This window comes from Pongo pygmaeus, chromosome 2 (assembly GCF_028885625.2).
Source record: "Pongo pygmaeus isolate AG05252 chromosome 2, NHGRI_mPonPyg2-v2.0_pri, whole genome shotgun sequence".
Classification (NCBI taxonomy): domain Eukaryota; kingdom Metazoa; phylum Chordata; class Mammalia; order Primates; family Hominidae; genus Pongo; species Pongo pygmaeus.
This window is the reverse complement of record NC_085930.1, coordinates 100,549,487-100,576,207: the sequence shown is the minus strand read 5'-3', so window position 1 is coordinate 100,576,207 and position 26,721 is coordinate 100,549,487. Positions and strand designations below refer to the sequence as shown.

Genomic DNA, 26,721 nt, shown 5'->3' with positions numbered 1-26,721 from the left:
TCTCTTTCTAAAAGTCTCTTTCGGCATATAGAAAGGTTCTTATTTTTGTTCTACTGATTACCTTTATATAATACTTTTAGTCCTCTCTATTTTTGGACTACTTTCTATTTTGTTGTTGTTGTTTCTATAAACAATACTGAAGTTAGCTATAAGCCCTTTGTTTTCTCTCCTTCAGCATCTCATTTCCGGTAATATCCTTTTACTCCCAGTTAACACTTAAATAATTAAATTACATGGCAATAAAGCTGTTTTTTTTTTTTTAAGACAATGAGTGGGCTTATACAACTATTCACGTTTTCCCCATTCTTGTCCCATATTTTTTATAATAATAATGTAACTACATTTTCAGAGCATACAGCTATTATATACCACAGTGTCTCCCTTATAACAATCATTTAGTTTAAGTTCTATAGCTATACATCTATTTAATGTTTCACTACCATTTCTCATGCTAATGTTACCTCATTAATTTGCTCAGCTGAAGCTCATTCCCTAGTGGACTCCTTAGGAAGGGCTCATGGGAACAATTACTTAGTTCTTATCTGTTCATAACAGTTTGCATATAGCCTTTAGATCTGAAGTTCAGTTTGGCTAGATATAAAATCCCTGTCTCATATTTTCTCTTTCATTAAATTTCTTAAATACGTTACATTCCATTGTCTTTTGGCATAAACCATTGTTAATAACTCTGATGAAAATCTTGTTTTCTTTCCTTTATAAGAAACTTGGTCTTTGTCCTAAATAGCCGTGGTATTATTTTTTGCTTTAAAGTTCAATACTTTCATTAGAATAATTTTGATGTAGCTGCCCTCATTTGATTTTCCTACATAAATAGTAATCCCTTTCAGTATGTATTACAAGGCCTCTTTTATTTCTGTAAGGTTTACCTGAATTACGGTCCAGCATGGTAGCGGATTACACCTGTAATCCCAGCACTTTGGGAAGCTCAGGTGGGCAGATCACTTGAGGTCAGGAGTTTGAGACCAGCCTGGCCAACATGGTGAAACCCCCTCTCAACTAAAAATATAAAAATTAGCTGGGCATGGTGGCATGTACTTGTAGTCCCAGCTACTCAGGAGGCTGAGGCAGGAGAACTGCTTGAACCTGGGAGGCAGAGGTTGTAGTGGGCTGAGATCGTGCCACTGTACTCCAGCCTGGGTGACAAAGAGTGACACTCTGTCTCAAAAAATAAATAAATAAATGTTTACCTAAATTATAGTTTATAGTATTTTATTGTTTCATTGCTTCAGTTTTCTTCTTCAAGGACTTCTACTGCAGGTATGTTAAATCATTTTTACCTAGCTGTATAAGGTGTTTCTCAAGTCCTTTTTATTTCTTTGTTTGGTTTTTATTTTAAAATTTCTTTCCTTTTTTTCATCTGTTTTTCTTCAGATAGTATCCACGGTGCTGACTCATTCCTGTGCTCATTTTAACTAAGTCTTCATTTCCAATATTCTTTTATTTCCAGTTCTTGCCTAAGTTTTACTTTTTCTCTTTTTAAATCTTCCCTTTTCTAATCCTTTCATTTCTGAATGTTTATAAATTTTATTTATAATTTTTTTCACTGTTTCTATTATTGTTACTACTTTTTTGTTAGCTTATTTTGAAATGTTTTTATCTGACACAATGTTCATCTCTTCTGTGGTTGTTTCTACTCTTTTTTCACTGTAATAATCTTGTATGAGATTCAACTGAAATCCTTTTCTGTTGTTCACATTTAAATGAGATGCATTTTCCTACATACTTTAGGATGAGACGGTAGGCTAGGTGGCTTCATGTCTCTAGAGCTCCCTCTTCTATTGTTCCTCACAAAGTAAAAAATCTTCACAAAGGAGAAGCCCACAGACATCCCAGGACCCTAACACTCAGATCTTCGTTTCCAAATACCATTCTTCACTAAAAGAAAAGACTTCTTGGGGAAATGGCTGATTTCAGGGCTGAGACAGGAAAATGCTTCTTGAGCCAAAAAATAAGAAACTGCTTAAAGAATAATAAGACATATTAAAAGGATACAGTAGCCCGCTTGAAGGGGTAACCACTCACCAAATCTAGGACAGTTTCAGGATCAAAAGAAATAGACAGTAAAGGATTATAATCCATTAAATAAAATCAGAATCATGAGTCTACACTGATAAACATACCTACATATACACATACATACATAAATGGAGGAAAGGGGGAAGCTCTTTCTATAGTATAGTAGAAAGCCAATTAAGAAATGTAGAAGAAATTTTTTAAAACACCATTTGGTAATTATCGAAAAAATAATTGTTTCAGATAAAATTTATAAATGGATACTAAGAATAGTGGGTTAAAGTGTGAAGAGTAATGGGGTATTTTCATAATCTCCAAGTATCTTCCAACAAGACACTAACTAAAAAGCAAAAAATAATACCTTTACAATGAAAAAACTTGGCATATACGAACCTAATCAAGTGATGGAAGTTAATTTTACCTGTAATAAGACAAATCAATAGCATGTATCTTCTGATATCATGCACTGGAAGGGCACAGCTTTTGCATTTTTCCTACCAAAAGTGAACAACCTGAATGTAAGGAAGCATCAGACAAACCCAAATTGTGGGAAATCTGACAGAATGACTGGCCTGTACTCTTCAAAAATGTCAAGTTCAAAAAAGAACAAGAGTGGTTAAGAAAACGCGAGAGACATGACAACTAAATGCAATGTGATTCTAGACAGGAATCTTGGACCAGGAAAAATACAGCATAATGAACATTACTGGGACCAGGATAGAATGAACACTGGGAAAACTGGCCTGTAACTTTCAAAATATCAAAGTCATGAAAGACGAAACCCTGAGGAACTGTTCCAGATTATAGGAAACTTATGAGACACGACAACTGAATGTAACACACGATCTGGGATTTTTCTTTAATTAAAAAAAAGTTATTGGCCAGGCGTGGTGGCTCATGCCTGTAATCCCAGCACTTTGGGAGGCAGAAGCGGGCAGATCACCTGAGGTCAGGGGTTCAAGACCAGCCTGGCCAACATGGCAAAACCCCATCTCTACTAAAATGCAAAAAATTAGCTGGGTGTGGTGGCGGGTGCCTGTAATCCCAGCTACTTGGGAGGCTGAGGGAGGAGAATTGCTTGAACCCAGGAGGTGGATGCTGCAGTGAGCTGAGATTGCACCATTGCACACCAGCCTGGGCAACAGAGCGAGATTCTGTTTCAAAAAAAAAAAAAAAAAAAGTTATTGAGCCAGGTGTGGTGGTTCATGCCTGTAATCCCAACACTTTGGAAGGAGGAACGCTTAAGACCAGGAGTTTGAGACCGGCCTGGGCAACACAGCGAAACTCTGTCTCTACAAAAAAAGTTTAAAAATTAGTTGGGTGTGGCGACACACACCTGTAGACTCAGGTACTTGGCAGGGGTGAGGTGGGAGAATCACTCGAGCCCAAGAGTTCAAGGACACAGCGAGCTAGGATCACGCCACTGCACTCCAGCCTGGCTGACAGAGCGAGACTCTGTCTCAAAAAAAAAAATAGAACGAAATTATTTTAAATGTTATTGGAATAGCTGGTAAAAACTGAATAAGGCCCAGGCATGATGCATGATGGCTCATGCCTGTGGTACTAGCTATTAGGGAGGCTGAGGCAGGATAATCACTAGAGCCCAGGAGTTGGAGACCAGCCTGGGTGATATAGCAAGACCCTGCCTCAAGAAAATAGAAATGAAAATAAAAACAAAAATACTAGAAAGTGATATAAATATAAAAATAAGACCATGTTTATTAAACAATGTTCCTTTTAAAAAACTGAGTACTATCTGTAAACAGTATTGTATCAAAGTTAATTTCCTCATTTTCATATTTTACTGTAACATGAATACCTTGTTTTTAGAAATACATACAGTATTTTTGAATAAAAGGGAATCATGTCTAAAACTGACTCTCATGTGGTTCATTAAAAGAACATACGTGGAGACAAGATAAAGTAAACATCATATATGTCAACATTAACAACACTTGGAGAAACTTGGCAAAAAGTGTCCAATAATTTTCCATATGATTCTCATAACTTTTTGGTAAATGTGAAGTTATATCAAAGTAAGAAGTTAAAAGAAAAATACCAAAAGTCAGGTATTTTCTTTCTTTTGAGACAGAATCTCACTCTATCACCCAGGCTGGAGTGCAGTGGCGTGATCTCGGCTCAATGCAACCTCTGCCTCCTGGGTTCAAGTGATTCTCCTGCCTCAGCCTCCTGAGTAGCTGGAATTATAGTTGTGAGCCACCACACCCAGCTAATTGTTTTGTATTTTTAGTAGAGACAGGGTTTTGCCATGTTGGCCAGGCTGGTCTCAAACTCCTGACCTCAGGTAATCCACCAGCCTCAGCCTCCCAAAGTGCTGCCATTACAGGCATGGGCCATCTTGCCCAGACAACTCAGGTATTTTCTTAAATCCGGAGTCCTCTTATCTTTCCCCACCTTAATCTCACCCTTCTCTTTATTTTGCCTTTATTGTCTCTATTCTGCTTAATTTGGTTTTTACTCCTTCTGGAATGGTGCTTGATTTGGTTCATTTAAGAGTTCCTAGTTACCAGATTGCCTGAGGGTATGAGAAGAGAGGACAATAAAAACAAAAGAAAATCAACAGCACATCAGTCTGGCCCAACGGGCTTAAAAACAACCAGATCTACCAATCTCAAACTCAGAGAACCTCACAGTCTGAAAGGACGGTAAGCAGCTAGTGCTCCCTATGAGCATCATGAAAACCTGAGGCTTTATGTAGCAAAGAAAATAATTTTAAAAGACAGGGAAATGTGTATTATTCCTTATAAATATTTTCATTCAAAATGCTAACCTAGAAAAGCTGGGTAAACCTATATGCTCGAGAGACTGAAAATCTCAAGACTGTGGACAATCCAAATTTTCTTACAGCAAAATCACGTCATGTCTTGATAGGAAGTATTTCATTACCTTCTGGGGCTTCAAGGGTCTTCTTATTCTGCTCACACCACCCAATGGGGTAGAGATCAGCCTTCCTGATGTCACACCAGAAATCTGCTCTCCGATCCTCCCCATAGCCATCATAGCGGAGAAGGAGCAACTGCTCACAGGTGGTGATGATGGTGGCAACCCAGTAGGTCTCAGGATCTGTTCTCACAGCCACCTCCAGCTTCATCCCAGGAGCAAATCCATTTTGCAAACGTGTGTCCACCTTAACAGGGAAATGTTATTAAGCACCAGACAAGTATCTTAAATGAGTATTTCTTTGACCAATGTTCTTTTTTAAGACTTAAAATTCTGAAGCACTAAATGCAATATCTCAAGGAAAGCCTGAGAAATTCCAATTCTAACTTACAGAACTAATCCAGATAAAACAAACAAATAGCAATGCTGCTCTGTTCCATCTGACAATGAAGGAACTCAATATTTTCACCAAAGCAGTCGATTATGATTACAGAAAATGCTTCCTATTAAGTATATAAATTACTAATCACCATTTTAATAGCTTTCAACACATTGTTTACAAGAATGATTTCTTCATCAATCAACAGGAAATTTATTACGCTAGAAAAGTGAAAAGACAAAAATAAACCGTAATGATAATAAATTAGTACAATATGTACCATATACAGGGAGCCATATTTCCCAGTTTCCCTAAAAGTCTATGTTTCCACCAATTACTCTTAAATAATAATTAATAACATCCCCCCTTTCCCTCTCAAAAGTGTTCTAATTTAGATGAAACATTATATGGTCACAAAGGTCTGGGTTAGCAAATCTGTAACTATTAATACTTTATGTGTATACTAACATTAAATATATTATGAATAATAAGAGCCAGGTTTCTCACCATGGGAAAAAGAAGTGACAAATAAGCAAAGGGAAGCCTGTGGTGTTGGACTGGAATCAGATGTATCTGAACAGGGACATGATGATTGATTGGTAGGCAGATAGAGACAGACACACAGGCAGATAGATAGCTGGATGGATGGATAAAGAAATGAATGAATAATAGAGACGGAGACAACCATACACATGTATTTCCCAACTCTGTGAACTGAGAGGGACTACATATAATGACATGTAGTCACAATAAGCAAATATAGTGTACAAATTTTGATTTCTTTCTTTTTTATTTTTTTGAGATAAAGTTTCGCTCTGTTCACCCAGGCTGGAGTGCAACGGCGGGATCTCGGCTCACTGCAACCTCTGCCTCCTGGGTACAAGCGATTTTCCTGCCTCAGCCTCCTGAGTAGCTAGGGTTACAGGCGCCCGCCACCACACCCAGCTAATTTTTTGTATTTTTAGTAGAGATGGGGTTTCACCATGTTGGCCAGGCTGGTCTTGAACTACTGACCTCAGGTGATCCACCCACCTCAGCCTCCCAAAGTGCTGGGATTACAGGCGTGAGCCACCGCGCCCGGCCTCTTTTTAATTTTTTTAGACAGGGACTGGCTCTGTCACCTACGCTAAAGTGCAGTGGTGCAATCTCGGCTCACTGCAACCTCAAGTCATCCTCCCACATCAGCCTCCTGAGTAGCTGAGACCACAGATGTGCGCCACCATGCCTGGCTAATTTTTGTATTTTCTGTAGTGACGGGGTTTTGCCATGTTGCCCAGGCTGGTCTCAAACTCCCGACCTCAAGCAATCTGCCCATCTTGGCCTCCCAAAGTGCTGAGATTACAGTCATGAACCACTGTGCCTGGCCCAAATTTTGATTTCTAAATACCACCTTCCAATAAAAAAAAAAAAACAAGGACTTTGGGGAAAAAAACTTATTTCGATTCTGGGATACGAAAAATACAATTAGAGCCTGGAATATCTTGTGATGCCAGAAAGTAAGGAAATGATCAAAAAATTATGGGAGTATGTTGAAGGAACATACAAGACAACTAGAAGGATCTCACTGGCTATATCTGGGACAATTTGAGCAATAAAATAAATAGTGAGAGTAATGCATTATAACTAATAGATTTAAATAAGTATCCATGAGTCCACACTGATATAAATACATGGGGGAGAGAGGACAGATCTTCCTTAGAGTAGAAAACCAGTTAATAAATATTGAAAAAAAAAAGATGGAAATAGAAAATCACTAGTAGACAAACACCACAGAAATAAACATTGCAAGAGCTGGGCGCGGTGGCTCACGCTTGTAATCTCAGCACTTTGGGAGGCCCAGGCAGGTGGATCACGAGGTCAGGAGATCGAGACCATCCTGGCTAACACGGTGAAACCGTCTCTACTAAAAATACAAAAAAATTAGCCAAGTGTGGTGGCGGGCGCCTGTAGTCCCAGCTACTCAGGAGGCAGAGGCAGGAGAATGGCATGAGCCCAGGAGGCGGAGCTTGCAGTGAGCCAAGATCGCGCCACGGCAGGCAATCCAGCCTAAGCAACAGAGCAAGACTCCATCTCAAAAAAAGAAAAAGAAAAAAAGAGATAAACATTGCAGGCAAGAATTATTGATGGACTCTAAAATACTATGATGAGAAACAGGATATCTGCAAAATCTCAAAGGTTCTCCCAGTGAGATTCTTATTAACTTCAAAGGGGAAAACAGCAACATTACAGTGAAAAAATCTGGCAGATGCCACGTAACTAACCAATCAAAGTTTGCATCAATATCATGTAGCCTTGATTTCATGCAAGATAACTACAATATCGTTCCTACAACATTATTACCAAATCTGCACAAATTCAATCCAATCATGAGAAAAAAACAAATCCAAATTGAGGAATATTCCACAACTAATTGACATGCGTATAGGCTCATCAAAAGTGTCAAGTCCTTAAAAGACAAAGAAAGAACGAGGAATTGTCATATACCAGAGGAGATTATGAAGACATGATAAATAAATGCAATATAGCAACCACAGCCACTGGAAAATGCAAGTGGAATCCTGGAGACAGCCAGAGAGGGAAAGTCCCACATTCTGTGTAAAAAGTCTTCCCCCACTAGTCACTACCTGTTCTATCACTATCCTAAACACTATGGTTATATTGACTATGTTTCCACACTATGTTAATGAAATTATGCAGTACGAATATTTTTTGAGTGGAGCTTCTCTTGTCGAACATTACTTATGAGATTTATTCATGCTGTTGCATGTAACAGTAGTTTACTTCTTTTCACTACTGTGTAGTATTCCACTATATGAATATGTCACAATTTATTCATTCCACTTCTACTAGTTACTAGGTATTTGGGCAGTTCACAGTTTTGGGAAGCTACAAATAACGATGCCATAAACATTTTTGCTTGTCTCTTGGTACATACATACATGAATTTCTAAAATAGATAACAACCAAACTGTTTTCCGAAGAAGTTGTACCAATTTAGTTTCCCCATAGCATATGAGAAATCCTTTTGCTCCATTCCTTTTTTTTTTTTGAGACAGTCTTACTCTGTCACCCAGGCTGGACTGCAGTGGAGTGATCTCGGCTCACTGCAAATTCCACCTTTCAGGTTCAAGTGATTCTCATGCCTCAGCCTCCCAAGTAGCTGGGACCACCACACCTGGTTGATTTTTGTATTTTTTGTAGCAACAAGGTTTCACCATATTGGCCAGGCTAGTCTCAAACTCCTGGCCTCAAGCGATCCACCTGCCTCAGCCTCCTAAAGTGCTGGGATTACAGGCGTGAGTCACCACGCCTGGCTCCTTTTGCTCCATTCTAACCAACATTTTTCTATTTTCAGTCTTTGTCACTTTTTTTTTTTTTTTTTTGAGATGAAGTCTCACTCTGTCGCCCAGGCTGGAGTGCAGTGGTGCCATCTCCGCTCACTGCAAGCTCTGCCTCCCGGGTTCATGCCATTCTCCTGCCTCAGCCTCCCGAGTAGCTGGGACTACAGGCACCCGCCACCAAGCCCAGCTAATTTTTTGTATTTTTAGTAGAGACAGAGTTTCACTGTGTTGGCCAGGACGGTCTCGATCTCCTGACCTCATGATCCGCCCGCCTCAGCCTCCCAAAGTGCTGGGATTACAGGCATGAGCCACCGCGCCTGGCCCCCTTTTTCACTTTTAACCATTTTGGAAGGTGTGTCATGTAACTTATTGTAATTTTAATTTGTATGATCTGATTATTAATCAAGTTGACGACCTTTATATTTATTAGTCATTTAGATTTCTTCTTTTGGGAAATGCTTAAGTTCCTTACCCATTTTTAAATTCAGTCTATATTGTGGACATCAGTTCTCTGACAGTTGTGTTGCAAATATTTTTCTCATTCTCACTATGATGTCTTTTGATAAAAAGAAGTTCTTAAATTTATTGTAGTCTAATTTATCAATATTTTTCCTTAAAAAAAGTAGTGATTTTCTCTCTATATATACATATTTGGGTTTTTTTGTTTGTTTTTTTTTTTTCTCAAGACAGCGTCTCCGTCTGTCGCCCAGGCTGAAGTGCAGTGGCGCGATCTCAGCTCACTGCAACCTCTGCCTCCCGGGTTCAAGTGATTCTCCTGCCTCAGTCTCCTGAGCTGCTGGGACTACAGGCATGCACCACCATGCCTGGCTAAGTTTTGTATTTTTAGTAGAGATGGGGTTTCACCATGTTGTCTAGGCTGGTCTCGAACTCCCGACCTCAAGCTATCCGCCTGCCTCGGCCTCCCAAAGTGCTGGGATTATAGGCGTGAGACACCGCACCCAGCTGCTTTTTCTGTATTTTTAAACAAATCTTTTCCTATCTTTAAAGGTCATAAGGATCATAAACTATATTATTATCTAGGAGCTATCATATTTAGAACTAACGTACACCTGGAATTAATGAAGTTAATATGAAGTTAAACATGGGTAAGGGTTTATTTGTTTCAACATGTGTATACAATTAAACCAGCACTTTTCCCAACCACTATAAGTCACCACCTTTGTAATAAATCAAGTGTCCCTACAAAAGTGGATCTGTTTCTGATTTACTTTTCCTTAGAGTAGCACTATACTATCTTAATTAAACTTGGTATCTAGTACAGCAAGTCTTCTCATTTTGTCTTATTCTTTAGGTGTGTCTGGCTATCCTTGATCCACAATATATCCATATAAAAATCAGAATCAGCTTGTCAGTTTCTACCTAAAATTTTATATATATGTATTTTTTGGAATTTAATTCGTTTGCAGTAAATCTACAGACCTAGTTAGGGAAAACTGGTATCTTTACAATAGTGACTCTCATTACATGAACAAGGTGTATCCCTTCATGTATAAAGGTCTTTATTTTACATCAATAATGAATTGGAGTTGCCTTACAATTATTATTATTATTATTATTTTTGGAGACAAGGTCTCTCATTCTGCCACCCAGGCTGAAGTACAGCGGCACAATCTCGGGTCACTGCAACCTCTGTCTCCTGGGTTCAAAGGATCCCCCACCCCAGCCTCTGATGTAGCTAGGATTACAGGTGTGCTCCACAATGCCTGGCTAATTTTTAATTTTTTTTTTTTTTTTTTTTGTAGAAAAGTTCTCACTATATTGCCCAGGCTGGTCTCCCATTCCTAGGCTCAAGCAATTCTCCCACCTCGGCCTCCCAAAGTGCTGGGATTACAGGTGTGAGCCACTGCACCCAGCCTCCTTGCAATTGTTTTTACATTTAATCCTAGACATTTTATGTTTCTGATGTTACTTATTTTCATTTAGTTCCAAATATTTCAAAGTTTCCCCTGAGATTGCTTCCTTTATCCATGTGTTATTTACAAGTGTGTTGTTTAATCTCTAAGTAACTAGGGACTTTCCAGCTATCTTTCTGTTATTGATTTCTAGTTTAATTTCACTGTGGTCTGAGAGCACACTGTATGATTTATATCATTTTAAATTTGTTAAGGTGTGCTTTATGGGCCTGAGTGTGGTCTATCTTTGTGAATGTTCCATGTGAGCTTGAGAAGATGTGTCTTCTGCTGTTGTTGAAGTAGTCTATAGATGTCCATTATATCCAGTTGATTGATGGTATTGCAGAGCTCAACAATGTCCTTACTAACTTTCTGCCTGCTGGATCTGTCCATTTTTGATAGGAGGGTGTTGAATTTTCCGACTAATAATATTGAATCCATTTGTTTCTCCATGCAGTTCTACCAGGTTTTGACTCACGTATTTTTACCTTCTGTTGTTAGATGCACACATTTTAAGGACTGTTACGTCTTCTTGAAGAACTGACCCCTTTATTATTATGTAATGTCCTTTTTTTTTTTTTTGAGACCGAGTTTCGCTCTTGTTGCCCAAGCTGGAGTGCAGTGGCGTGATCTCGGCTCACCCCAACCTCCGCCTCCTGGATTCAAGCGATTCTCCTGCCTGAGCCTTCCTGAGTAGCTGGGATTACAGGCATGCGCCACCACGCCTGGCTAATTTTGTATTTTTAGTAGAGACAGGGTTTCTCCTGGTCAGACTGGTCTCGAACTCCCAACCTCAAATGATCCACTCATCTTGGCCTCCCAAAGTGCTGGGATTACAGGCATAATGTCCTAACATTCCTTGCTTTGAAGTCAGCTCTGTCTGACATTAATATAGCTAGCTACTCTATTTTTTTTGTTAGTGTTAGCATGCTATATCTTTCTCCGTCCATTTACTTTTAACCTATATGTCTCTTTATATTTAAAGTGCTTTTATTATAGACAACATATAGTTGGGTCATATTTTTTTATCCACTCTGATAATCTCCGTCTTTTTAACAGTGCATTTAGACCACTGACATTCAAAGTGATCACTGATATAGTTGGATTAATATCTACCATATATGTTAGTGTTTTCTATTTGTTGCCTTGTTCTTTGTTTCTATTTTGTCTTCCACTCTTTATCTGCCTTCTGTGGTTTTTTATATTTTTTATAAAATATATTTTATATTATTCCACTTTGCCTTCTTAGCATATTATATTTCTTTTTATATTATTCCACTTTGCCTTCTTAGCATATTATATTTCTTTTTATATTATTCCACTTTGCCTTCTTAGCATATTATATTTCTTTTAACTGTTTTTAGTAGTTGCCCTAGAGTTTACAATACACATTTAAACTAATCCAAATCCACTCTGTGATTTAAAAAAACCCTTATAATAACAAATCTAATTCCGCCATTTCTTCCCCTGTATCATTGCTACCATTTATATATGTAAGCATGCCTTAGCATATATTTATACATAAGCATACATAATCAAATAGATTGTTGCTGTCATTACTTTTTTTGTTTGTTTTTTGAGATGGAGTCTCGCTCTGTCACCCAGGCTGGAGTGCAATGGTGCAATCTCGGCTCACTGCAACCTCCGCCTCCCACGTTCAAGCAATTCTCTTGTCTCAGCCTCCCAAGCAGCTGGAATTACAGGCACCCACCATCATGCCTGCCTAATTTTTGTATTTTTGTAGAGACAAGGTTTCACCATGTTGGCCAGGCTGGTCTTGAACTCCTGACCTCAGGTGATCCGCCCGCCATGGCCTCCCAAAGTGCTGGGATTACAGGCGTGAGCCACCGCGCCCGGCTGCTGTCATTATTTTGAATAAACTGTTATATGTTCCCTCAATAAAGAATAAGAAATATTAGGCCAGGCATGGTGGCTCATGGCATAATCCCAGCATTTTGGGAGGCCAAGGCAGGAGGTTCCCTTGAGGCAAGGAGTTCAAGACCAGCCTGGGAAACATAGCAAGACCCATCTCTACCAAAATATATATATATGTTTAAGTTAGTCAAGCATGGTGGTGGGTGTCTGTAGTCTCAGCTACTCTGGAGGCTGAGGCAGGAGGACTGCTTGAGCCTGAAGCTGCAGTGAGCTAGGATCACACCACTGCACTCCAATCTGGGCAACAGAGCAAAACTCTTATCAGAAAAAAAAAAAAAAGAAGAAGAAGAAGAGGAGGAAGAGGAAGAGGAAGAGGAAGAAGAAGAAGAAGAAGAAGAGGAAGAAAAGAAAAATCAAAGGTTTTCTTTTACATTTTAAAATTCCTTCTCCAAAAAAAAAAAAACACATTCCTTCTCTAACACTCTTTTTTTTTTTTTTTCTTCCTCAGAAACCATGCAAGCAAGGATAGAGAGGACTGAAATAGTTAAGGCATTTAAAGCAAAAAGCCACTAATTTAGAGCTGTGTATCAAGCAAAATTATCCTTAAAAAGTACTAAAGATTTTCTCAGGCAAAAAAAAATTAAGGGATTCTGTCACCAGTAGACCTGCCTTGCAAGAAATATTAAAAGAAATTTTTTTTTTTTTTTTTTTTGAAATGGCATTTCGCTCTTGTTGCCCAGGCTGGAGTGCAGTGGCACGATCTTGGCTCAATGCAACTTCTGCTTCTCGGGTTCAAGTGATTCTCCTGCCTCAGCCTCCCGAGTTGCTGGGATTACGGGCGCTTGCCACCATGACTGGCTAATTTTTGTATTTTTAGTAGAGAAGGCGTTTCATCATGTTGGCCAGGCTGGTCTCGAACTTCTGACCTCAGGTGATCTACCCACCGTAGCTTCCCAAAGTGCTGGGATTACAGGTGTGAGCCACCGTGCCCGGCCCAATTCTTTACAAAGAAGGAAAATTATATCAGTCAGAAACTCAGATCTACATAAAGAAAGGAAGCACATTAGAAAAGAAATAAAAGAAGGTAAAATAGAATCTTTAATTTTTCTTTTTTTTTTGAGACAGAATCTACTGTCACCCAGGATGCAGTGCAGTAGCACAATCATAGCTCACTGCAACCTCAGCCTCCAGGAGTCAAGCGATCATCCCACTTCAGCCTCTCTAGTAGCTGTGACTACAAGTACATGCCACCATGCCCAGCTAATTTTTAAATTTTTTGTAGAGACAGGGTCTCACTACATTGATCAGCCTGGTCTCAAACTCCTGGGCTCAAGCAATCTTCCCACCATGGCCTCCCAAAGTGCTGGGATTACAGGCATGAGCCACTGTGCCCAGTCTAATTTTTCTTATTCTTAATTGAACTATCAGATAACAGCTTGTTCAAAACAATAATAGCGACAAAATATTTGGTGATCATAGCTTATGAATATTACAGCTTATAAATTAATGAATGACAGCAACATTATAAGGGACATGAGGCAGGAATTGGTAATACTTTGGTATAAGCTATTTGCACTACCTGTGAAGTCGTATAGTGTTACTTGAAAGAGGACTTGGATTAGTTGTAAATGTATACTGCAAACTCAAGGGCAACCACTAAAAAGAAAATTGAAAACATGTTAAGAGCACTGTGTTAAGTTAAATAAGGTAGACAAAAAAGGACAAATATTACACAATTCTTATGTGAGGTACACAGAAAGAAGAATAGAGGTTACCGGGGTATCAGGGAAGGACAGAATAGAAAGTCAGTATTTAGTGTACACAGTTTCTATTTGAGATGATAAAAAAGAAGTTCTGCTGATGGATGTACAACATTGTAAATCTACTTAATGCCACTGAACTATGCACTTAAAAATTATTAAAATGAGGCCAGGTATGGTGGCTCACACTTGTAATCTCAGCACTTTGGGAGGTCAATGCAGGAGGATTGCTTGAGCCCCAAGGGTTCGAGACCAGCCTGGGCAGCACAGTGAGACCCCATCTCTATAAAAAATACAAAAATTAGCCAGGCATGGTGGTGCATGCCTGTAGACCTATCTGCTCAGGATGCTGGGGTGGGAGGACTGCTTGAGCCTAGGAGTTCAAGGTTACAGTAAGCTATGATTGCACCACTACATTCCAGCCTGGGCAGGGTCTTACTTTTATAAGACCCTGTCTATGAAAATAATTAATTTTTTAAAAGTATTAAAATGGCAAATTTTATGTATATTTTACCACTATAATTTTTTTAATTTAGTGGTTGCCGAAAGATTTTTAATATGCATCTTTTATTGCAGTCTACTTACAAATGACATTTTACCACTTCACATGTTATGTAAAGATCTTAGAATGGTATACTACTCCCAATCTTCTGTCCCATCATTTGTGTTACTATAGTTACATATGCTATAAACACACAGTAAATTTCTACTAGTTTTGCTTCAAAGTTATCTTTTAGAGATATTGAAATTAAGAAAAAATGAACTTTTTATCTATCTACATTTATACCACTCCCATAATTCTTTGTGTAGATTCAAGTTTCTGTCTTATAGCAAATTCCTTCTGTCTTAAGAAGTTTCCTTACTGTTTTTTGTAGTGCAGGTCTCCTGGTGATGAATTCTCTTACTTTGTTTTTCTTTAAAAAGTCTTTATTTCTCCTTCACTTTTGGATGAAATTTTTGCTAGATATAGAATTCCGGGTTAAGTTTTTTTCTTTCAACATTTTAAAAGTCTTACCCAACTATCTTGGTTGCACAGTGTCTGAAAAGAATTTTCCTCTTTCTCCTTGGTTCTCAGTAGTCTGAATATGATGTGTCTGGGTGGGTTTTATTTGTTTAGTAATTATTCTGTTTGCGTTATCTGAGTTTCTTGGATCTGTGGTATAGTATCTTTCTTTTCTTTGGAAAATTGTCCATCTCATCAAATATCTTTTCCTCACTCTTCTTCTTCCTTCTGAGATTCCAATTATAAATATATTACACTTCTTGATATTATCTCACACTATTGGTTGCTCTGGTCTCTTTTAAATTCCCACTCTTTTTTCTCTTTGTATTTCAATCTGGGCTATTTCTACTGATCTGTCTTCAAGTTCATGGATCCTTTCCTCAGCTGTGTCAAATCTACTGGTGAGCCCGCCAAAGGTATTCAACTTTGTTATCACATTTTTCATTTCTATTATTTCTATTTCATTTTTTCTAATAGTTTCCATCTCTGCTGCAATTCCTTTTCTGTTCATGCATGTCCTCCACCTATTCTGCTAGAGCTTTTAACATATTAATCACAGTTATTTAAAATTCCAACATCTGGGTCATATGAGTCTGGTTCTGTTGATTGCTTTGTCTTTTGACAGTTTGCTGTTTGTCTCTTGCTTCTTTATGTGCCCCATAATATTTGGCTGGAAGCCAGACATTATGTATAGAACAGTCAAGACTGAGGCAAATAGTATTTATGCCTGGAAATGGGCATGTTTCTTCTTTTCTTAGGCCTTTAGTTTGAGAGAGAAAGTTAAGTCAATCTAGTCAGAAATGAAGCTGGATTTGTGTTTTATTGTTGCTATGGTGCATTCACAAGTACACCACAGGCTTCAAATTCCTCTAGTATTATCTAGGATTTAGGGTATAGGCTCATTTGCCAGAGGGTTTTTCTTTTTATCTCAATATCTGCTGTTCCACCCTCAGATTTAGGTCTTTTGTTGGTGACTGCACCTCAGAGACCATCTCTCTCCATGCTCTTGCCTCTCCCATACAACAGACCACCATTTTTCAACACTCTCACCTGGTGGTGGGGGACAGGTATGAGAGAGTACTCTGTGAGACTCAGCCACAGTCTCAGAGGCTCTGTGTCCCTGGGTCTAGGGGGTGGGAACTTCTCAGTGATCCTACCTGTCCCTCAACTGTAGGGAATCCATAATGCTCCAGTATGTATTCCTATCCCTCTCCCAAGGTACAGAGGACTTATCTTCCCTTCTATTCTACTTCCCAGGGTATAATGGGTCTGTACCTTTGTCGCAGGATTAATAAGAGTTTATAATCCTTCCCTAACAGTTTAAAGCTTTTGTCCTAGAGCATGTAGGTAACACTTAGTGCCTATCCCACAGTGGGTGCCTTTCCTTCCACCAGAATGCACATGAGCAAGGCTTTTTCACTCTTTGAGACCCTTTCTCCCTGCAAATCTGATTGACCTCTAATTCCTCCTTCCTGTGTTCCAAATTGGATCCTGTAAAACTCTTGCCATAGGCCTGCACACCCATCTCCTTTGATTTGGAGATCTGAGTTCTACCAGCTTTGCCTATGATCTGCTAGCCACAAGCATCCCATCTCAGAATCTTCCCACCCATGCTTGATTTTCACTGTATTTGGCAGCCCTTCACCACAGATTATGATTCAGATTTACAAATATTTCCTACATTTGACAATAAAGAAGTTTTGCATTTGTTTTCCACTCTCCTGGTTGCCTTGTCATTCAAAGAGGAAGAGATGAAATCTGTTTCTTTAACATGACATTTTTAGAACCAGAATCTTTGTAAGAAAATTTGTTCTCCATTGGAGTATTAGTACAAATAAATAAGCTTGGGTAAATACATATCAGAATAAGAATCACACCAAAAACAAGAATTCGAAGGTATTACATAACCACTAAATAGGCTTTCCATGTTAAAAAAAAAAAGAATATTGAAAACAATTACAAACGATTAACCGATGCTGCCGAGACCAGCTCGGTCAGGGAGAACCTAACCCGGCGGTGCTAGAGGAATTAAAGACATACACACAGAAATATAGAGGTGTGAAGTGGGAAATCAGGGGTCTCACAGCCTTCAGAGCTGAGAGCCCTCAACAGAGATTTACCCACATATTTATTAACAGCAAATCAATCATTAGCATTGTTTGTACAGATATTAAATTAACTAAAAGCATCCCTTAAGGGAAACGAAGGGATGGGCCGAATTAAATGAATAGGTTGGGCTATTTAACTGCAGCAGAACATGCCCTTAAAGACACAGATTGCTCATGTTTTTGTTTGTGTCTGAAGAATGCTTTTAAGCGGTTTTCTGCCCTGGGCGGGCCAGGTGTTCCTTGCCCTCATTCCCGTAAACCCACAACCTTCCAGCTTGGGTGTTAGGGTTAGGGTTACATGCCATTATAGACATGTTACAGTGCTGCAAAGATTTTATTTATGGCGTTTTGGGGCCAGTTTATGGCCAGACTTTGGGGGGCTTGCTCCCAACAATGCAATACGAAATAAAATCCTTATCTGAAATATGTAATTCTCACCACTTTAAGAGAGATATAAATGAACAAAGAATAATCAAAAAGGGCAGCTAACATGACTGAGTTTTTACACATGGAAAACTAAAAATAGTGGGACTCGCTGTGCGCGGTGGCTCACACCTGTAATCCCAGCACTTTGGGAGGCCGAGGCGGGCGGATCACGAGGTCAGGAGATCGAGACCATCCTGGCTAACACGGTGAAACCCCATCTCTACTAAAAATACAAAAAATTGGCCAGGTGTGATGGCGGACGCCTGTAGTCCCAGCTACTCGGGAGGCTGAGGCAGGAGAATGGCAGGACTCTTTAGCATATAAAGACAACAGCTAAAAGAATATGGTTTATATTCACAGACAACACTGACTGTGCATCAGTGTCTTCACAAATCCTAGAACAAAAGAAGTATGCCCTATTGAACACTGCTATGGGCTAAACTGTTCACCCCAAAATTTGTATGTTCAAACCCTAAGCTCCAGTATGACTGTTTGGATATAGACCCTTTATGAAGGTTGTCTTAGTCCATCTGGAGTGCTACACCAAAATATCTTAGACTGGAAAATGTATAAACAACAGAAATTTACTGCTCACAATTCTGGAGGCTGGAAAGTCCAAGATCAAGGCCCCAGCGGATTCAGGATCTGGTGAGGGTTCACTTTCTGCTTCAAAGATGGTGCCTTCTTGCTGTCTTCACATGGTGGAAGTTGAGCAAACAAGCCTCCTTTATAATGGCGCTAATCCCATTCACGAGAAAAAACCTTTATGGCCTCATCACCTCCCCAAGGCCCCACCTCTTCATACCACCGCAATGGGGATTAGGTTTCAACATATAAATTTTGGGAGGGCACAAACATTTAGAGGTCATAAGGATGGAGCCCTGATCTAACAGAATTGGTTCTTCTTCCTTTAAGAAGAGACACCACAGAGCTCTTGCTATTTCTACCATGTGAGGACACAGCAAGGTGGCAATTATCTGCAAGACAGAAAGAGGGCCCTCACCAGAAAGCAGCTGCACACCTAGGCTTTCAGTCTCTATAACTGTGAGAAGATAAATGTCAGTTGTTTAAGCCACCTAGTCTATGATATTTTGTTATGGCAGCCCAAGCAGACTATGAAAAATATGAAATAAGTAGTTTTAGAATTAATTATTCTGTGTGTTTTAAGAGGGAGTTAGAGTAAACAGGTTAAAAACTAGGTCTAGGATGGGCACAGTAGCTTACGCCTGTAATCCCAGCACTCTGGGAGGCCAAGGCAGGAAGATTGCTTAAGCCCAGGAGTTTGAGACTGGCCAACATGGTGAAACACCATCTCTACTAAAAATTAGCTGGTTGTGGTGGTGTACACCTGTAGTCCCAGTTACTTAAGAGGCTGAGGTGAGAGGGTCACCTGAGCCCAGGGGGTTGAGGCTGCAGTGAGCTGGGATGGGTGATGGAGTGAGACACTGACGCACCACCCCACTCACCAAAAAAAAAACCTAGGTCTAGATATAAATTATGAACAAAATTTGGGGTACTTTCTTACATTCTTAAGTCATTACACAGGGCAAATATGTTGTCATTGACAAGGCATTAAACTGGGTTGTTAGGGCATAAAACCAGGCTGCACAGGCCACTAATATGACATGTAAGTATGTATGTCATACTTACGTTCTGCTCAATAAGAGTGACAGCAAATAATGCTATTGAAATTACTTTCAATGAATGCAACAAAGTAAATGCAACAAAATACAATAATTGTTTTCAATTTATGACAAGGTTTTTTGACAAAAGTAAAGGAATATTCATAAACGGTCAAAAAGATAAGTCATGCATTGAGTGGCAGAAAATATACAAAACCAAAAAGGATTTTAGAACATGGCAAGTGTGATCAGGCATGGTGGCTCACGCCTGTAACCCCAGCACTTTCGGAGGCTGAGGTGGGAGGATCACACGGTCAGGAGATCAAGACCATCCTGGCAATGGTGAAACTCCGTCTCTACTAAAAATACAAAAAATTAGCCAGGCGTGGTGGCGGGCGCCTGTAGTCCCAGCTACTCAGGAGGCTGAGGCAGGAGAATGGCGTGAACCCGGGGGGCGGAGCTTGCAGTGAGCCAAGATTGTGCCACTGCACTCCAGCCTGGGCGACAAAGCGAGACTCCGACTCAAAAAAAAAAAAAAAAAAAAATATGGCAAGTGTTCTTACTAAGGGTGGCAGGAGGAAAGAAAAAGCTCTTAAATTCTTTCAAGTACCACAAATTAAAATAACTTTAAATTCTCTAATGATAATACAGAGATTCGAAATAAAAGGATATAACACCAGTAAGGCAAATATAATTATTGCTTACGTGTTTAAAAGACCCATAGGGAACTGCTGTGGACCCTGTTTCTTCTAGATAATCTTCCCAGCTTAATTCTACCTCTTCCATACCAGAGCCGGCATCTGGAATTAAAAATAAAACAAAAATAGGTGAATCCCAATTAAAGAAAACTCAAGGTATAAAAACATAAACCTAATAAACCTAACTTTACAGAATTTACTTCACAACTGATTTTGCACAAAAGAATTAAGTGGGGTTTTGTTTTGTTTTTTGTTTTTTAAATGATAGATGCCCTTAGTGCACTGATTGTCAACGAATCTTCACAGAACAGCAGTTTGACATGCTATCTCTTGCTGAAGAGGCACCCAAATCTAGAGTTCACCCAAATGGATCACATAAAACTGGTAGGAGTATAAACCATTACTGTCACTTTGGACTGAAATTTAGTATTCTAACGTCAAACATTGAAGATACTTAATAAGCATTTCAAACTTAAATTTTTAACTTGATCCTTTCTTAGTACTCTGAGTGAAAGATACTCCCAGTAAATATTTTACCTTAATCAAAAAAAAGTGTCATTATCCTTGCTTCCCTCCCTTTTTCTCCATACCTTATATCCACTCCATAGAAGAATTCCGTAGGTACTATCTTTAAAATATATCCAAAAGCTAGAAAGATCTCCTAACGTCACAACTAAATCAACTAGAGAACCAAGAGCAAACAAATCCCAAAGCTAGCAGGAGACAAGAAATAACCAAGATCAGAATGGAACTGAAGGAGATAGAGACACGAAAAACCCTTCAAAAAAATAAACAAATACAGGCACTGGTTTTTTGAAAAAATTAATAAAATACCTGTAATCCCAGCACTTTGGGAGGCTGAGATGGGCAGATCACTTGAGGTCAAGAGTCCGAGACCAGCCTGGCCAACATGGTGAAACTCCATCTCTACTAAAAATACAAAAATTAGCCAGGCATGGTGGCACATGCCTGTAATCCCAGCTACTCAGGAGACTGAGTCAGGAGAACTGCTTGAACCCAGGAGGCAGAGGTTGCAGTGAGCCGAGATCGTGCCAGTGCATTCCAGCCTGGGTGATAGAGCGAGCCTCTATCTCAAAAATAAATAAATAAATAAATAAATAAATAAATAAATAATAAAATAGAACACTAACTAGACTAATAAAGAAGAAAAAAGAGAAAAATCACATGGACACAATAAAAAATGATAAAGGAGATATCACCACCGATCCCACAGAAATACAAACAACCATCAGAGAATACTATAAATACTTCTATGCAAATAAACTAGAAAATTTACAAGAAATGGATAAATTCCTGGACACATACACCCTCCCAAGACTGAACCAGGAAGAAGTTGAATCCCTGAATAGACCAATAATGAGTTCTGAAATTGAGGCAGTAATGAACAGCCTACCAACCAAAAAAAGCTCAGGACAGATGGATTCACAGCAGATTCCTACCAGAGGTACAAAGAAGAGTTGGTATCATTTCTTCTAAAACTATTCCAAAAAACTGAAAATGAGGCACTCCTCCCTAACTCAGTTTATGAGGCCAGCATCATCCTGATACCAAAAACTGTCAGAGAAACAACAAAAAAAATAAAACTTCAGGCCAATATTCCTGATGAACATCAATGTAAAAATCCTCAATAAAATACTGGCAAACAGAATGCAGAAGCACATCAGAAAGCTTATCTACCACAATTCCGTAGGCTTCATCCCTGAAACGCAAGGCTGGTTCAACAGACGCGAATCAATAAACGTAGTTCATCACATAAACAGAACTAAAGATAAAAACCACATGATTATCTCAAAAGACACAGAAAAGCCTTTGAAAAAATTCAACATCCCTTCATGTTAAAAACTCTCAATAGGCTGGGCGTGGTAGCTCACGCCTGTAATCCCAGCACTATGGGAGGCCGCAGCAGGCAGATCACGAGGTCAAGAGATAGAGACCATCCTGGCCAACGTGGTGAAACCCCGTCTCTACTAAAAATACAAAAATTAGCTGGGTGTGGTGGCACGCACCTGTAGTCCCAGCTACTCGGGAGGCTGAGGCAGGAGAATTGCTTGAACCCGGGAAACAGAGGTTGCAGGGAGCTGAGATCGCGCCACTGCACTCCAGCCTGGTGATGGAGCGAGGCACTACCTCAAAAATAAATAAATAAATAAAATAGGCTGGGTGCAGTGGCTCACGCCTGTAATCCCAGCACTTTGGAAGGCCAAGGCAGGTGGATGACAAGGTCAGGAGTTCGAGACCAGCCTGGCCAACATGGTGAAATCCCATCTCTACCAAAAATACAAAAAAATTAGCCGGGCGTGGTGGCGTGCACTTACAGTCCCAGCTACTCAGGAGGCTGAGGGAGAAGAATCACTTGAACCGGGGAGGTGGAGGTTGCAGTGAGCCGAGGTTGCGCCACTGCACTCCAGGCTGGGCGACAGAGTGAGATTCCATCTCAAAAAACAAATAAATAAAATAAAATAAAAACTCCCAATAAACTAGGTACTGATGGAACATATCTCAAAATATAAGAGCCATTTATGACAAACCCACAGCCAATATCATACTGAATGGGCAAAAGCTGGAGGCATTCCCCTTGAAAACTAGCACAAGACAAGGATGCCCTCTCACCACTCCTATTAAACATAGTATTGGAAGTTCTGGCTGGGGCAATCAGGCAAGAGAGAGTGATAAAGGGTATTCAAATAGGAACAGAGGAAGTCAAACTGTCTCTGTTTGCAGGTGACATGATCCTATGTCTAGAAAACCCCATCGCTTCAGCCCAAAAGCTTCTTAAGCTGAGAAGTAACTTCCGCAAAATCTCACGATACAAAATCAATGTGCAAAACTCACAAGCATTCCTATACACCAACAACAGACTAGCAGAAAGCCAAAGCATGAATGAACTTCCATTCACAATTGCTACAGATAATAAAATACCTAAGAATACAGTTAACAAGGGAAGTGAAAGACCCCTTCAAGGAGAACTACAAACCATTGCTCAAGGAAATCAGAGAGGACACAAACAAATGGAAAAACATTCCATGCTCACAGACAGAAAGAATCAAAATATCATGAAAATGGTCATACTACCCAAAGTAATTTATAGATTCAATACTATTCCCATTAAACTACCACTGACATTCTTCACAGAATTAGAAACAAACTTTTAAATTTCACAGGAAACCAAAAAAGAGCCTGTATAGCCAAGACAATCCTAAGCAAAAAGAACAAAGGTGGAGGCATAACCCTACCTGACTTCAAACTATACTACAAGTCTACAGTAATCAAAACAGCATGATACTTGTACAAAAACAGACATCTAGACCAATGGAACAGAATAGAGAACTCAGAAATAAGACTGCACATCTACAACCATCTGATTTTCAACAAACCTGACAAAAACAAGCACTGAGGAAAGGATTCCCTATTTAATAAATGGTGCTGGGAGAACTGACTAAGCCATAAACAGAAAATTGAAACTGGATTCCTTCCTTACACCTTATACAAAAATTAACTCAAGATGCATTAAAGACTTAAATGTAAAACCCAAAACTATACAAACCCTCGAAGAAAATCTAGACACTAACATTCAGGGCATAGGCATGGGCAAAATTTCATGACAAAAACGTCAAAAGCAATTGCAACAAAAGCAAAAATTGACAAACGGGATCTAATTAAACTAAAGAGCTTCTGCATAGCAAAAGAAACGATCACCAGAGTGAACAGACAACCTAAAGAATGGGAGAACATTTTTGTAATCTCTCCATCTGACAAAGGTCTAATATCCAGAATCAACAAGGAACTTAAACAAATTTACAAGAAAAAACCCAACAACCCCATTAAAAAGCAAAGGACATGAACAGACACCTTACAAAAGAAGACATTTATGTGGGCAACAAACATAAAAAAAAGCTCAACATCACTGATGATTAGAGAAATGCAAATCAAAACCACAATGAGATACCATCTCACGCCAGTCAGAATGATGATTATTAAAAAGCCAAGAAACAGGCTGGGCAGGGTGGCTCATGCCTGTAATCCCAGCACTTTGGGAGGCCGTGGCAGGCAGATCACTTGAGGTCAGGAATTCAAGACCAGCCTGGCTAACATAGTGAAACCCCATCTCTACTAAAAATACAAAAATTAGCCAGGCGTGGTGGCGTGTGCCTGTAATCCCACCTACTCAGGAGGCTGAGGCAGGAGAATCGCTTGAACCTGGGAGGCGGAGGTGGCAGTGAGCAGAGATCACACCACTGCACTCCAGCCTGGGTGACAGAGTGAGACTGTCTCAAAAAAATTAAATTTAATTAAAAAGTCAAGAAACAACAGATGCTGTTGAGGCTGCAGAGAAATAGGAACACTTTTACACTGTTGGTGGGAATGTAAATTAGTTCAACCATTGTGGAAGACAGTGTGCCAATTCCTCAAAGACCTGAAACCAGAAATACCACTTGACCCAGCAATCCCACTACTGGGTATCTACCCAAAGGAATATAAATCATTCTATTATGAAGATACATGCACATGTATGTTCATGGCAGTATTATTCTCAATAGCAAAGACATGGAATCAACCCAAATGCCCATCAACAATAGACTGGATAAAGAAAACCTGGTACATATACACCATGGAATACTATGCAGTCATAAAAAGGAACGAGATCATGTCCTTTGCAGGGACATGGATGGAGCTGGAACCCATTATCTTCAGCAAACTAACGCAGCAACAGAAAAGCAAACCCCACATGTTCTCACTTATAAGTGGGAGCTGAACAATGTGAAAACATGGACACGTCGGGGGGAAAAGCATACACTGGGGCCTGTCAAGGGGGACGGGGGAGGGAGAGCATCAGGAAAAATAGTTAATGTCTATTGGGCTTAATACCTAGGTGACGAGTTGATAGGTGCAGCAAATCACCATGGCACATGTTTACCCATGTAACAAACCTGCACATCCTGCACATGTATCCCAGAAATTAAAAACAAACAAAAAACATATCTCAAATCGAATCACTTCCCACCATATCTACTGGCTATCTCTAGTCCAAGGCCTAACCACAATATCTTCCACCTTTCAATTACACTTAAAATCTAAAATCTGTGGGACACTACAAAGGCCGTACATGACCTGATCCCTGGCTGCCTACCCTACCACTTTATCCCCAGCCAGACTCTCCATGCTTACCACACTCGGGTGACAATGAGGTTCTTGCCATTCTTTAATCATACTCTTTGTACAGACCCTCTACATTTGCTATCCCTCAACTCAAAGAATCATCTCCCAGTGTCCTTCATGCTCCACTTCATTCAAGTCTCTACTCAAATGTTCATCTTCAGAAAGGCAACAGTATCCATCTTTAGGCTCTGCTTCCCTTTTCTTCATGGCATTCATTCCTATTGACAATATACCTGTTAGATCATAAACTCCATAAAGTCAGGAATTTGCCACTGCCACCTAGATTCTTACAATACTCTTGTTAAGTGAGCCAAGACTCAAATACTCTATAATCCAATAATCTCACTTCACATAAACTCCCTAAGAGCAGGGATGGTTGTTTTGTTGTTGTTGTTGTTGTTCATTGACGTATTCCTGTGCCCAGAACAATGCTTGTTATATAGAAGACTCTCAATAAACTGCTGAATGAGTACACCCTAGGGGAAACCATACTCCACATGACCACAAGGAGGTAAATATAAGGATGTTCATCACAGCAGCATTTGTAATATCAACAAACTGGAAGCAGTAAGTAGAACAGATAAGTTATGGCAATCCTTCAATGGAATACTACTATATAGCAGTTGAAATGAATGCTAGCGTTGACATAGATAAGTCTCAAAAACACACATCAAGCAGAAAAGGCAAGTGCAGAATGAAAAGCACAGCTAGGTTTCAAAACAAAACTTTGCATTGTAATGTTTATGAATACATGCATATTAATATAAGAGTGTAAAGAAAAGGATGAAAAGAATACGTATCAACTTCAACAAAGTTACCTTTGGGGATAAAGAGAAGGAAACAGATTAGAAGGGAAGTACAAAAGAGGCTTAAACTGTATTATGTCTCACTTCTTTTAAAAAATGAAAATGCATGAAAAGATGTTCAACATTACTAATCATTAGGGAAATGCAAATCAAAACTACAATGAAATGCCATTTCATACATATTAGAATAACTATAAACAAAAAGACAAAAAATAATAAGTGTTGGTGAGGGTGTGGAGAATTAAGAATGGTTGTATATTTCTGGTGGGAATGTAAAATGGTACAGCCACTATAGAAAACTGTACAATACTTCCTCAAAATATTTTTTAATTATCATATGATCTATCTATCTATCTATCTATGCATGTCTGTGTATATATCCAAAAAGAATTAAAAAGAGGGACTCAAACATGTATTTGTACACAAACGTTCATAGCAGCAATATTCACAATAACCAAAAGGTAGAGGCAACCCAAGTGTCCATCAACAGATGAATGGATAACAAAATGAATGTGGTATATACATACAATGGAATATTATTTAGCCTTTTAAAAAAAGGAAATTCTGGCCGGGTGCGGTGGCTCATGCCTGTAATCCCAACACTTTGGGAAGCCAAAGCAGAGGATAGCTTAAGCCCAGAAGTTTGAGACCAGCCTGAGCAACAGAGGGAAATCTCG

The 26,721-nt window shown here is 39.4% G+C and overlaps 1 protein-coding gene across 8 annotated transcripts in view; it reads right to left on the bottom strand.

Moving 5' to 3' along the window:
- Nucleotides 1-26,721, bottom strand: part of SFMBT1 (Scm like with four mbt domains 1) — a 146,697-nt gene that overhangs the window by 34,714 nt on the left and 85,262 nt on the right. For all 8 annotated transcript variants that reach the window (XM_054483878.2, XM_054483882.2, XM_063661065.1 and 5 more), the window contains 2 exons: nucleotides 20,068-20,162; nucleotides 4,942-5,182 (listed from right to left, as the gene is read on the bottom strand). In XM_054483878.2, the coding sequence (XP_054339853.1) occupies nucleotides 4,942-5,182; nucleotides 20,068-20,162 (336 nt within the window). The remainder of the gene's footprint in view (nucleotides 1-4,941; nucleotides 5,183-20,067; nucleotides 20,163-26,721) is intronic.